At 35.8% G+C, this 15,004-nt stretch overlaps 1 protein-coding gene across 1 annotated transcript in view; it reads right to left on the reverse strand.

Moving 5' to 3' along the window:
• Window positions 1–2,989: 2,989 nt before the first annotated feature.
• The window catches only part of KLHL18 (Kelch like family member 18), a 63,395-nt gene continuing 51,380 nt past the window's right edge, over window positions 2,990–15,004 (reverse strand). The window contains exons 8-11 of the mRNA XM_089105793.1: window positions 13,792–14,014; window positions 8,720–8,936; window positions 7,573–7,742; window positions 2,990–3,844 (exon numbers count right to left, since the gene is read on the reverse strand). Of these exons, the coding sequence (XP_088961919.1) occupies window positions 3,568–3,844; window positions 7,573–7,742; window positions 8,720–8,936; window positions 13,792–14,014 (887 nt within the window). The 3' untranslated portion in view covers window positions 2,990–3,567. The remainder of the gene's footprint in view (window positions 3,845–7,572; window positions 7,743–8,719; window positions 8,937–13,791; window positions 14,015–15,004) is intronic.

Genomic DNA, 15,004 nt, shown 5'->3' on the forward strand with positions numbered 1-15,004 from the left:
TTGGAACAAGTTCTATATTTCCTTCTGTAAATTTTTAATTGATTCCAACAGTTAACATTGTATATTTCTCATAGCAAGTTCTTTGCAATCAGTGAATGTCTTTATGCGACAACGTAGGCTGTTAAGCGTCTTACTACGCATAGTTTTTGGGATACGGCATTTAGCCTGCTTCTTTTCCCTCGGTTCTTTGCAAGAAAGGCTTTATTCTATAGTAGTTTCCATTTCAGTTCTGACACTTCAAATTACGTTTCTCATAGTAAAGGTGATGTAGTTAGTGTACGTCTTTACGTGACAACGGTGCGAAATTATCCTTTTAAGTTATCACCGGATTCCTAGTTTTTTTTTGTTTTTTTTTTGCGTTGAAGCATGTGCACTATATACTCGTATCTTACTAAATATATGTTTGGGATCCAGCCTGCTTCATTTTATTTTATTTTTTTTTCTAAAAAAAAACTATTTTAGTCTCCTAGCAGTAAATTATCATATTAACTCTGAAGCTTTAAATTTATACGTTTCCCATAGCGAAGTTGTTTCAATCACTGAATGTTTTTACGTGACAACATCGGCAAATAGAATCCTCAAACTTGCCACTGAATTCCTAACGTTTTTTAATGTCGAGGCATTAATGTATCTTACTACATATAATTTTTAGAATATGGTATCTACCCTGCTTCATCATTCTTTCTCAGGTTTTAGTGAAAAAAGAGGCTTTATTCTGAAGTAGGATCACAGAATGCAATGTTTAAGGTTAATTATCCCTCTGAAACATTGATTTTGCAACAAGCCTACAGTTGTAACTTGTACAACTTATATAATCACTTATATAATATTGATATAATCAATTATATCATTGGATTTGCAGATCAACTGCAAAGCAAATTTATAAAATCTTAATTCGGCAAAAGAACGAAGATGAATCTTAGCTATCGAATGATATCAAAATTGTTGTCTTCCTTGAAACATCAAGATGGTAAAACTGAAGGAAAACAAAGAAAATATTTTCAGAGAGAACATGAACCAAAATTGACAGTTCCTATGGATACGTAATCCGTGGGTGCATGAAAGTGGGTTTCATATTAAATGTCCGAGTAAAACGTTGATTAACTTGGGAGATAAAACCTTGAGTGTGTTGATTATGCTCAGAGCCGTCCAAAGGAGGAGGGCCGACCCGGATACCTGGTCGGGCCCCGTGTATTAGTGGGGAGGGTTCGTGCCTGGGGCGTTGCCCACTTCGATCAAATTTTTCACTTTCTTTCGGGCTTTTTTTGCTTATATTTGAGTCGGGAGGGGCACTGTAACTAATTTTTCCCCGAGCACCATAAACCCTAAGAACGGCTCTTATTACGCTGGGATTGCTAGTATCAGTGATTGGAAGTGAACGTATTATTAGGCAGTGGGGAAGAATCCTGGTTAAGTATGTTGCATACTGAAAGTGAAAGAATTGTAGGTTGTGTTATATTTAAATTTAATTATGTGTGTATTCATTAATATTTACTACTATTTTGTTTTTTTTCATCGACTTCAAAAGAAGTCCTGTAATAAACATCATATGGCAAAACCTGGGTGTAACAAATATCATACGGAGATGTTCTAGTACCTATTCTAAGGGGGCACTGGAATCCCCTAGAGACCATGTTTATGTATCTCCATGCTGAAGAACATTCACAGAGAAAATAGTTTGACCCTTTATATCCCTGACAATGTCAAGATGATAATTATGCCCTGAAGGCCCATAATAAATATATGTACAAAGTTCGTACGAAAAGTAGTGGGAACAATTTTTTTTCCTACCAAAATGCGTTTAAGATCGGGATGCTACTGCGCTGGTTGGGTGCTGTGGTAATTTCGCTAGCAGTCGCTAGTTCTTTCCAAGCCTTCACGGAGTGTAGATCGTGTTTAAAGCAAGCCTCCCTCCAATTGCTTCGTCTTCTCCACAATATACCGGTTGTTGAATGAGTGTTGCACAGTGAATTGTTGTGTAAAACTGCCAGCGTGATTTATCTAGTAGGTTTTAAGAGGGAAGAGAGAGGGAGTTGAAGAATGAAAATGAGCGACGGCCTGGACGCCTTTCAACGATAAAATTAAACCAAAGCTTAGTGAAAGTGCGAAATATTTTGAACTCTGACTGCCTATTGACTTTACGGATGATATCAAAAGAACAATTAAAGTTTCCGAAAATTCTTTTGCACAAAGTTGTGACTTAAACCTAACGATAAAAGTTTGTGCGAAATTGGTGACAAAGGTGTTAACCAATGAGCAAAAAAAGGACCTTTTATGGTGTTTCATGAATTTCTTGATTGTACACGCAAGAATTAAAATTTCCTCGACAATAGACTCACTGGAGTCTTGTCTCGCTGGAGACAAGTCATGGCCTTTTTTAGTAAAATGCGTCAAAGCTCTGAATGGCACACATTTCCCAAAAAAGCCTACAAAATTAGGTCGAAAATGAACCTGATTATCTTTTTGACTGCAAAGAAGCGGTGTACAGGGAATTTTTACCCTTTGGCAGGACTGTGAATGCTACATTCTATGTAGAAGTACTTGAAAGACTCAATCCCCGGAAAACTTGCTAGATCATAGATTCTCCATAGTGACAATGCCAAGCCACACTGCTTCTTCTGTCATGAGCTTTCTGGCTAAACACAGCATCGTAGCTTCCTCAGCCACCCTAAAGCCGATACACTGGTCCTTCAGACTTGTTTCTCTTACCCTGGCCGAAAAGAGTCGTGAAAGGACGGCAGTAAGATTCGGTAGGCCATTCAAGAGGGAGTAGAAGAGCATTCCAGGGGGTCGTTCAGTAATTGGCAGTTACTGAAAACGCTGTGTTCATCCAGAAGAAGCATAATTTGAAAATTATTTAGTCGATGTCATCAAAACTCTGACCTTTTTTTTTTTATTCAGTCCTAATAGTTTCTTTAAAGCCTTGTACCTCGTTGTCAGTGGTTTGCGCTTAGTTTCAGTCTATTTACAATATTCAGAAGAAAAAATATAGATATGATATTATGTTTTATTCAGCATGATAGTAAACAAAGCGCTCAATCACTGCAAGAGAATTAAACAAAAACTACAAGTAAAAAAATAATTATCACAATAGAAAAGCAACTTTTTGGTCAAATCAAGTTTGTTGGTCTTGGAATTGTCTACGGATTCTTTTTGGTATCTGTCTGACTGACCGCATTTCAACAGTAAGCTGTACGAAAAATGTGGTTCTATCCCGCTTTCCTGGGCTTTAATGAGAGAAAGGTTGAGATTACAAGGATACGTTCTGCAGATGAAGGCCAAAAGCAGATTCTGCATGATTGTCTGGTCGTAAGGAAGTATTTAAAGGAAATTGGGACTTCTTAGGAGGGTGTAAAGAGGGAGGCTTTGAATGGATTGGATGAAGGAGGAGTATACATAGCTGTGTTGTCTCATTCGGCTTGGTGCTGCAGTGAGTTGTCAGTAGTAGCAGTTGTAAGTTTTAGTAATTAATACATATATAGTTGGAATACATTTAATATATAAGTAACTGCAGTAATACCTCTAAGTATACTAAACCCTTAAGACCCAGATGTTTACGATGAAGAATCAAGCTGATTCTGTGTTAATCTCTGAGTTGTTTATGCTATGTGCTTTCAAGCTTAAATTCCTAGCATAAGGTCCAGGAATAACCCCTACACCAACTCCACCTTCGTGTGCCACCATAGAAGGGGCAAAGTTCCATTCGTCCTTTTCAGGGTTATATTCTTCCACTGTTGATAAATTATTAGCTCCATCATATCCGCCAATAGCCCATAACTTTCCAAATGACGCCGCTAGTCCAACTCTACTTCTCGTCACTGCCATTGATGCCACTTTATCCCATCTAAATAAGAAAGAGAAAATCAAAATGGCATACTTGTACCAAGGAACGTAAGCACTTGGAGGAAGAGCTTCAGGTTCCCTGCTCCCTAAATCTAGGGATAGTTACCGATATATTCAATATTTTTCTGTAATTACCACAATATCGTCTATTTTGGTGCTTTTTGAGACGATGCTCCCCAAAAATTTCAGCATCCCCTCACCTCCAAAACAAATCTAGGATATGTTTATTGTGCCTATCAAAGGGTGATGCACAACAGTTCTAAGCCTTTCACAAGGAATGTAGTTTTCGTGGAAAAAGTAGAGAGGAAGGGAGAGAAAGCTTTCTATTTGAAATAGTTAACTTTTTTGACAAATTACAACTTTTATGTGCGGGAAAATTAAGAATTAAAACTTGCCATTCAATAGAAAAGATCAGACAGCATGGTTGATACTGTTAAGAGAGCGAGACAGTATTAATAGAGAGAGAAATCGTGCACTGACCTAATGATAGAAAAGCTTAACCAGTAGTGTTCTTTCGGTTCCCGTGGAACTGAACCGTTGTCTCGGTCCCATTCAACCCAACCTTCGCTCAGCTCAACTCCCGTTTAACTTAACCTCCATGAAACTTAACCTTCATTTAACTCAAACTTGTTTATCCGAACCCCCGTTTAACCCAGCCCTATTTGACTCAGCCCTAATTCAGCACAACCCTCCTTAAATCAACAATATAACTAGAAAATGTAATTCAGGCCGTTTGGTCAGAAGTAATAAAATCTGACTCGAATAAAATGATCTTTATTCATTAGTTAATTCTAATGTAAGTATTTATATTTTATTTTATGCTGCTTTAATGTAAAACTACTCCCCAGAAACAAATTTATAGGAATATTGGAAAAGAACATGAAACGCTGATAAGTCTCCATTTTTATTTTTTATATCTCCAGCAGTGACAGAGCACTGGACAATTACAGAGGGATGTATTGAATGGTATGTATCTTTTAGATAGCGAATTAATTAAGCCTTCGACAAATTTACTACCAAAAACTTTACCACAAAAACATTAAACTTGATTTAACTTAATGCTGAAACCCCGTTTAAAATTATTCAAATCTCCTCTTAAGTTTAGGGCATTGCAATGTCAGTCAGTTGGAACATGTGAGCAAAGAGAAAAACAAATTTTGATCTTCTAATCAGCAAACTTACATAGGCCCCCAAACTTACATTCATGTCCCAGGAGTTGAGTTAAGTCAGGGTTGAGTTTCATGAAAATTGAGTTAAATAGGGATCGAATACCATGGAGATTGAGTTAAAAGAGGGTTGAATTAAACGGGGTTGAGTTATGGACACGCCTGCTAAATCAAAATTTTAAGACCAATGGCGATAAAGCTTCTGCGAGTTTTCTGTATCCGCATAAACAAGATAATTTCCGTACAAGCTCCAGTAAAACAGGAACAGCGAAAAAAAGCAACGAAAAAACACAGCTTTACGAGCCTAGGTGTAACCTAACACCACATTATGGCTTCCGATTTCAAATTGACTTAAAGAGATGGAACAGTAAGAAGTTTTTAGGCTACATTTTAATGATGAAACATAAATAATTTCATCTCTCCCCATCTTTCTTTTAATCTAATTAAAAAAATAGACGGCTAAGATACGGTCCCTCACTTACAAGTTCAGTGCTTATATCATTGAACTCACAGGTGATTCATTCGTATACATCTCTGAAGAAAAAAGAAGAAAATTATTTAGAAGAATGTTACTAAATGTTGATGTCAAAATTATTTTACTGTATATTTGCTGTATTTTAAATAACGTTGATGTATCTAGATAGGGCTTAATTTTTTTTTTTTTTAAATGAAGTTTAAAATATCCTCATAAAAAAAAAAAAACATTTGGTGTTATGATTTCGGCAAAAGGCCAAAAGAACAATGAATTTTTTGGTGAGTTTTTGGCGTCCCTGCTTGCTCGACTATGTCGTTTAAGTCGCGGCTTGCTCGTATATCCAAAACAAGTTGTTTGTGCATTGGATAAAAGTGAATATAGCATGGCTGCTTAAAATATACCCCAAGGGAAGACATGTCTCAAACAAGCCCTAGGGACGAGGAACCCAAATTGTGTATATAGACTACTCTTCATAGGAACATCTTAGTAGAAAGAGGGGACATGTTGCAGCTTGTTAAAACCAGCTTAAAGGTAAAGATAAAAAGCACGGCATTGGACATTTACAGTCCCTACCGGGGGTGCTGATCTCCGATTCATAGCCCTTAGGCCAGGAAGTGCAATGGGGGGTTTGGGCCAGCCATCATGTGCTATCAAACACCCTTTCTGTTAACCTTCCCCATATTTCCCCAGGTAACCATTTAGAGTTGGGTCGACTCTGGCCGAGCTTACAGAGTCACAACACTGACCCCCGTTCCAAACCAAATAACCAGAGACATCAGAACACGAACCCCTGTCCTCATGGACAAAGACGGACACCAGATTAGATTCTTGATTAATGACTCTACACTTGTAACAGTTGCAAGAGTAAGTCATACCCATGTACAATTAGAATTAAATAACTGGAATTAAATTACACTGAAATTAAAATTAAATTAATAATTAGAATAATGGTACATTTATATATATAAAAAAAAAATATGGCGGAGAATAACTAACATGGAAGCTACCTGTGGTCAATATGTCATGACATTCGGTAGATGATATTACTTCCCGAAACTTAAAAATACCGCATATAAGAAATCTCCGAAGTAGAGACATCTAGAAAGTAAACAACAAATAGAGCATATAAAAGAGAAATTCCCTAAAGACGATAGGTCTCTAAGGGATTAGAGAATATTGCTGTGCTATGACAGGGAGGGGAGAGGTGTACTGCCCCCCCCCCAAAAAAAGGACGGCCCAGATTCATGTTCTCGAATTTTTAACTGAAAACATGTAGAATCTATTTGACCTATCTTGGCAGATTTTGCCAACCTATTTCCTTGATGTTTGCCAGTCGGCCATCTTCTGCCAAAACCGTATATGCGCCAAATTCAATTTTGACTTAAGGATGTACTTCTCCCACTCTCGACACGCCTAGTCCAATGGCACAGTCAAAATATTTCGATTTACTATACTTTCTTAGGTAAAATCTAGAGTCTGTGAGCTAAAAAACTTATCTCTATCTACAGCCAAAACCCAGTGCAGACATACAAGAATTACACGGCCTGATGTCTACATCCAGCAAAAAAATTCGAGTCAACTAAGAAAAGAGACTTGGGAAAACCTAATGACACAAATCTACATCTATTCCTTCCATTTTAAAAATGACAAAAAATCACTAATTTGCAGCTGTCTTGAAAACTTGAAAATGCATAAACTAGGTGTTGGCGAAAGACAGACGAAGTATTTACACAATATACGATGATTCTGAGCAACCAAGCAAAGCACAGACAAATAAATTCACTACCTATACCCGAGAGGGAAAGTCCTCATCACCAGCATCAGTAAGAAGTGTTCAAGACACACTGGTTTCATATTAAATAAACTGATTAATCATTTTTTTAAAGATATAGTTGATTAGCTTCTCAGTTACCCCTAAATCCAAAACAGAGTAATTGAAAGGTCTATTGCTATTGATAAAGATGGCCAATGAAGTAATCTACCGCGTCCACACCATCTTACTTCTAGAGTTTTATTAAACTGACTCAGTTGTAAAATCATAATGCTTCAGCGACAAAATATAATTAAGTACTGAATACGTTGACTTACTTATCAATAATGGGGTTATAGCATTCCATACTCTGTAGGAATGTATGACCATCATAGCCGCCGCAAGCACACAATTTGTTTCCAAGAACAGCAACACCCAAACGACATCTTTTTGAAAGCATGGAGGCGACAGTTATCCATTCACCAATAGATGGGTCTAACTTTTCAACCTAAAATAGGATGCACCATTTTACTAACAGGAAATTCCAACAAAAATTCATGCAGTAGTTCTGAAATAAGAGACAAAATACTAATAATAGGATAAAAGCTGAAATTCTGAACGCTGAAATAGGCTTTTCTCTTTCAAAAGATTTGCTTCTCTTAATTTTTTTTGTCTATAAATTCATTAAGTCACTAGCAAAGAAAAGACGAAATATCAATAATAGGGTAAAGGTTCAAATTTCGAACGCTGAAATAGCCTTTTGTTCAAATGATTTTCTTCTCTTGATTTTTTTTTTCTGTCTTGAAATTCGTACAGTCCTTAGGGCAGAAATACAAAATATCAATACAAGGTTCAAATTCTGAACAGTGAAATAGCCTTTTTTTTTCAAACGATTTTTTTTCTTGACTTTTTGTGTCTAGAAAATCATAGTCTTTAGGATAGAAAAGACGAAATATTAATAAAATGGTAAAGGCTCAGATTCTTGCCTTTTCCTTTCGAAAAGTTCGTTTCCCCTGATTTTTTTTTTCTGTCTAGAACTTACGCACTTAAGAAAAAAAAGAGCACAAGGCTCAAAATCTAAGAACCGAATATGATCTTCTCCCTTCCATTAATTTGTTTCTCTGATTTTTTTTTTGTATATATACAAAAGCACTGTTTCTTTCTGAAGCACATTCTTCCTTAAAGTAACCAAGACCACATATGTTAATTTGGAAACAAACACGAAGTGTCACAAGGAGCTTCTAGTTTTTAAAGTTTTCTCCCTGCAATTTCCTGCAATTTAAACTACAAAGTGGAATACACACCACTTCTACTTGGTGATTATATGACAGTGATTTCATTAACGATTGGATTACTACAGAAGATTTCAAGGGATAAATACCAATAATTTTCAGTAGTCCTTATTCAAGGTGTATTTCTTCAAGACACACCAGTGAGAAGGAGGACTAAATCTCATCATCACCATCATTAAAAACTTCTACTCACCGAATCGAAAATACTCAGCCCATCGTGACCACCAACAGCGTATACAGCCCCGTTTAATGCCACGACTCCAGCAGCACTCCTTTGTTTCAGTAATGGTGGCCCATCCCGCCACTCGTCCTTCTCTGGGTTATAAATTTCAACAGTATTCAAAGATGTAACTCCATCATACCCTCCACAGACGTAGAGTTCGTCATTCAAAACAGCAACTCCAACAGCACTAAAAAAAGAAACAGTAAACACTAAAGCACTAAACGAAAGAACTGCTACTACTACTACTAACAACTCACCGCAGCACCAAGCCGCCTGAATCCAAGACAACTACGCACGCCCCTCCTCCATCCCAATCTATTCAAAGCCTCCCATTTTAAACCCTCCCAGGAAGTTCCCATTTACTTTAAATCTTTCTTTATGACGTCCTCCCACTCCAGACGAGGACGACCTGCTTTCAATGTTCAGCAATCCGTCATCCTTCATCTGTAGGATAAACACTGAAAGAAAACATACATGTAACCTTTTTGCCAGATCCTGACAATCAATTTCAAATAGTGAAAGATTCAATTAAATTACGAATACGAGTCATATCTGAAATACTGAGCCTAAGAGACAACCTAACAACCGAACTATAAGAACAACTGAACGACCATAAAACATAATGATGTTCTAATACTGAAAGATTAAATTTGTAAAATTATATTATATTTACCAGTGACTAAGATGGCTCGAAATTTATCGAAGAGGAGACGACGCTTCAAAAAATGGCTCCATCTGGATCGCACTGTTACAAAGACCCCTTTACTATAACTGAAGAAAGCCTGATGAATATGGTAACCAACGAGCACGCAAGTCCATCGGTTCGGTGCTCCTCAATTGAACCTGAGGATTAAGGACCCTAAGCTGTGGTCAAGTATGTTAAAGGGGATGAAAGAGCCTTTTCAAAAGTTACATTTCTGCCAAAAGTTGTTTGGAAGAAATCGGGATCAAAAACCAATTCGGATGGACAAAGCGAAGTTTTTTCGGAGCCTTTTTCAGAAGAGTCCCGTGTAGAATTCCCGGTGGGTTAATTAGTTTGTTCGTTTTCTATCCCTTCTCCAGTTGATAAGGCTTCCAGAAATGAATCTTAAATATGTGGAATTTTATTATTATTAGCGAATTTTTGGTTTCCATTGTCTAATTGAAAAATCATACCCGTTTTTCTACATTTTCATTTTGCTTTAATTGCAAGTTAAAAGGCATAAAAAGGCATAAATTAAAAGCATAATTTTTATAAAAACATGTAAAACTTTCAATAAAAATATGGAAAATAATAAAAAAAAAACTTTGTTTTACTAATAACAATAGAATTTCAGATTTTATCAACGAAAAAAAAGACAATCTAACCAAAAATGAACCAAAAAAAGTATATAAAGCAAAATGAGAAAAACAGACAAAGGCTACACGAAAATGAAATAAACACAATAGAAAAACCCGCATCTTAATAACGTTCTGTAGGGTAATAGAATTTTTATACCAAAAGGCAGGACAAAGCAGAATGTGATATTATTCAAATAAATAAGGCTTTTGTCCTTAGGACAAGGCTTTGTCCCGCCTTGTGCATTGTGATATAAAACAAATTGAAATATCTTATTGAGCGTTTTTATGATGGAGTTTTTCTTTTGTTATGCATAGCGTTTGGGTTTTTCTGCCCACTTTTCGTTATATTTATTGTTCATTTTAGGTTAGTTTGTTAGTCCTTATTTCTCTCTCTCTCACGCGTTTTTAAGATGGAGTTTTTGTTTTGTTATGCATAGCTTTCGGGTTTTTCTGCCCACTTTTAGTTATATTTATTTTTCATTTTAGGTTAGTTTGTTAGTCCTTATGTCTCTCTCTCTCATAAGTTTTTATGATGGAGTTTTTCTTTTGTTATGCATAGCGTTCGGGTTTTTCTGCCCACTTTTCGTTATAGTTATTTTTCATTTTAGGTTAGTTTGTTAGTCCTTATTTCTCTCTCTCTCATGCGTTTTTATGATGGAGTTTTTCTTTTGTTATGCATAGCGTTCGGGTTTTTCTGCCCACTTTTCGTTATATTTATTTTTCATTTTAGGTTAGTTTGTTAGTCCTTATTTCTCTCACGCGTTTTTATGATGGAGTTTTTCTTTTGTTATGCATAGCGTTTGGGTTTTTCTGCCCACTTTTCGTTATATTTATTGTTCATTTTAGGTTAGTTTGTTAGTCCTTATTTCTCTCTCTCTCACACGTTTTTATGATGGAGTTTTTCTTTTGTTATGCATAGCGTTCGGGTTTTTCTGCCCACTTTTCGTTATATTTATTTTTCATTTTAGGTTAGTTTGTTAGTCCTTATTTCTCTCTCTCTCACGCGTTTTTATGATGGAGTTTTTCTTTTGTTATGCATAGCGTTTGGTTTTTTTTACCACTTTTCGTTATATTTATTGTTCATTTTAGGTTAGTTTGTTAGTCCTTATTTCTCTCACTCGATAAAGGCTTCTGGAAGCGAAATTTAATTATTCAGAATTTTATTATTGTTTGCAAAAAAAAAAATCTAAAAAATCATTGTTTTCCTTTCAATTGTCTTATTAAAAAAATTATACTATATTTTCAATGTTTTCATTTAATTTTTATTATAATTGAAACGGATATAATTATTGTAAAAACAAGCATAATTTTTCAATAAGACAATGGAAAAATGACACAAAAACTTCGATAAAAAACAGTCAACGTTAAAAAAGAAAAGAAGAATAACACAACAAACTAAACTAAAATCAAAAGAAGATATATAACGATAAGCGGGGGAAAACACACAAACGTTATAGAAAAACAAAATAAAAACACACATCTCAATAATTTAACACACGATAAAAAAAACACACGATAATTTAACTTTTTATATATCGGAGTGCACAGGACAAAGCAGGATTCTGTTACTTCTCCATCGTCTTATTGAAAAACTATACCCTTATTCTATATTTTCATTCCGTTTTAAATGTAAATGGAAAGGCATTGTGGTCTAACAAATAATATAATCAATATGTATACTATGTACTCCGTTAATTGAAGGCTTAATTGATTGAAATAAGAAAATAAAACCCTAACGGTAAATATTTTACAAAATTTTATGACATATCTTAACATTATTAGTAGTTGAAATGTTAAACGGAATTTTAATATTTTTAACTGAAACAATAATTTAATTAACAGAAAAATAAAAGTGTTAATTACATTTTAATTTATATTTTAATTTAATTCATATTTTAATAGTATTAAAATATAATATAATAAAATATAAAGATAAGTAGTAAAATATCTGAAGATTCACTGGTGAAAAATCAATATATTAAACAAAAAATAGCATATACGTTTAAGATACTTTTAGAGAGGGGCGTTTAATGTGAAAATACTTTTCAAAAGATCCCTAGCTCGAGACTAGGGCGGGGTTCAATTCCTGGTGTGGCCGGTTATTTGGTTTGGGACGGGGGTCAGTGGCGTGATTCTGTAAGCTCAGGCAGAGTCGACCCAGCTCTAAATGGGTACCTGGAGAAATCTGAGGAAGGTAAGCAGTAAGGCTGTGTGAAAACACAGGATGGCTGACCCCCAGCCCCTCATTGCACTTCCCAGCTGAAGGGCAATGAAACGGAGATCAGCACCACCGGTTTGGACTTTAAGGGTCTAGTGCCGTATCCTTTACCTTTACCCTTTTACGTAGCTCAGGACTGAATTCGTGAAATTTATGAGAAAAAACCCATGGAGTGGCAACGCTGGCCTACAAGTTTAGTTCGAACACATTCGATGCTCTTGTGGCTTAATTTGTGTAGACAGCTCTTCATATATCCTCGTGAGAAAGGATGCACTTTTCAATACATTCTTTTTAAACGACCCTTACTATTAACCTGACAGCAAGTATCAACCAAAAGAACAAATGAAGGTTTGAGCAGACACCTTCCCCCACAAAAAATTATTGAAATTGCCAAAATAAAAACATTTTGTAAAGTTAAATTCTAATACCCAAGGACATTTGAATAAAAATCAGACGTGATCAACTTTTTCTAGGTGATTCACAGGACTTGGACAAGGTTTAAAGTCAAGTTTAACTTTTTTTTCCTCAAAAGTCTTCACAGAATCTTTGAAGTCTTACAAGTTAGGTAAGGGGTGGAGCCACGAATTTCATCATGAAATTCGTTTCATGATGAAGCATCTAAAAGAGCTTAAAACTAAACTATTTAATAAGTAATATAAATAAGTAATTAATTTAATTAAGTAAAATAAGTAATAGAGAAGAAGGCATAAACAAACGGTTTTGCCTACTTCAAACATCCTAGGAAACCTTTGCTGACGACACGGTCGGTCCTATTGTGGATTGTACCAAAGCCAAAATTAGCCTTGGTGCCTTCCCCCCCCCCCCAGAATTTTTAAGTGAACTAGCAAATAACTAACGCAATCGTAACTAAATCTTAGCTACCCCCAGCCATGGTATCTGATTCAGCTTGCTCTGGCTATTTTCATTAAAAAAAAAAAGAATCTTTGTCCCCCCCCCCCTCCCTCACTTTTTGTGGATTGGTGCCACCGTCATTCGACCACAATATTTTTTAATTTATGTTTTTAGATTCATGTAAACACTTCCTTATTTGAAGAAAACATCAAAATGAGTAAGAAATCTGACATAGGGGGTTGTTATAAACCTTGTAAAGTCTTGTGGTTACTTAAAATCCGTGTCCACGTGACTCAACCCATTCAATTCATCCCTGCTTCGACTCAACTCCCTTTGACTCAGCCCCATTCAAATAAAATCTATCCAAATCAACCCTCTTTTAAATTAACCTCATTCATCTCAACCGTCCAACAACATAGGAGCTCATACCTGTAGTAGAGAACGAGTCTGCTTCTATGGTAAATCTTATTCTGATTTTTAAATTATAGACTGAGCTTCCTGCTCTTTTTCCTACAAGAATAGAGTAAACATATACTCTTTTGAGGTTGTCTTAGCGAGACTTAAAATCCCAAAAATATTCAAAGTTAGATTGAAAAGTCCCCAGTCCTTGCAAAAAAAATCTTCCCGAAAAAGTGCTATTTTGGGATTTTACCTTCTTGAAGTCCTCATGGACGCAACTCTATTCCACCTTCCAGTGGAGGGATCATATGCTTCAACTGTGTTTAGTCTCTGTTGTCCATTATACCCCCCAATGGCATACAGTATCCCTTTAGCAACTGCAATCCCTACTCTACTTCGTAAGGATGACATGTCCTCACTTAAATACCATTTATTATCCTGGGGGTCAAAAACTTCCACTGTTCGCAAGGAGTCTCCTGAAAGAATAAATATTATGAGATGAAATAAAAAATGAATGAAAAAAATATTCCACTTTTAAAGAAATCACGTATAACATCGATCAAAAATGGATTACGATTAAAAAAAAGAAATATTATTAGAATTTCACAAAGCAGAAAAAGAGTGGAATGCTTTCAGAAAAAAGATTAGGAAGTAGCGGAAAAGGTCTTAGGTATGAAAGTTACAGACGCTCTTTGGCAGACACGTTTGAAGCTTTGTACACGAGAGAAGGGGTTCCCAACTGCCAGGTCATACGAGAACCAGAGGAAAGTGAAAGAAGTAGTGAAGGAATGTAAGTATTGGTCAAAGAGGTTTGAAAAATAGGCCATGGATACAATTGCTGATGATCTGGAAGATTCAGGCAGTCGGCATAATAGCAACATATTGTATGGGTATGTTCAGAAATTGAGAGAAAGTAATCAGTCTGGACTTGTCCCAGTTGAAGATAGGAAATGGGCCTTAACTAGTGATAAGGAAAGTGTTAAAAAGAAATTATTAGAAAATTTTGAGAATGTATTAAACTGTGATAAAGTTGTAAGAAATGAAAGAGAAATAAGGGGAAGTTTTTGACTATTTGGAAACAAAGGACGATTTATTTTCTGATGAGGAGGTAGAGACACTGCTAAGACGATTAAAAAATAATAAGGCCCCAAGCACTGTCAGTGAGTAAGAGTTTTTCAAATATAATGGTTGGGAAATTAGAATTAAACTACTGAAGATTATGAGTCTGAACTTTGAAAAGGGGGAAATACCTTGTGAATTTAAGACTTTCGATGAGTTTAGTAATTACAGACGGATTAGCTGGATTTCTATAGGCAGCAAATTAATTAGTATGACGATACTTAGTAGACGACGAGATGCTGCTTCCTAACCCCCCTCAAACATTCAAACCTCCTACCACCCCCTTCCCCTCCCTGGATACAGTCTTGCCTACACCATTTACACTGATTAGGATAATCGGAAAAACA

This window comes from Artemia sp. Qi Xiang Cuo, chromosome 20 (genome assembly GCF_049724085.1).
Source record: "Artemia sp. Qi Xiang Cuo chromosome 20, ASM4972408v1, whole genome shotgun sequence".
NCBI lineage: Eukaryota > Metazoa > Arthropoda > Branchiopoda > Anostraca > Artemiidae > Artemia > Artemia sp. Qi Xiang Cuo.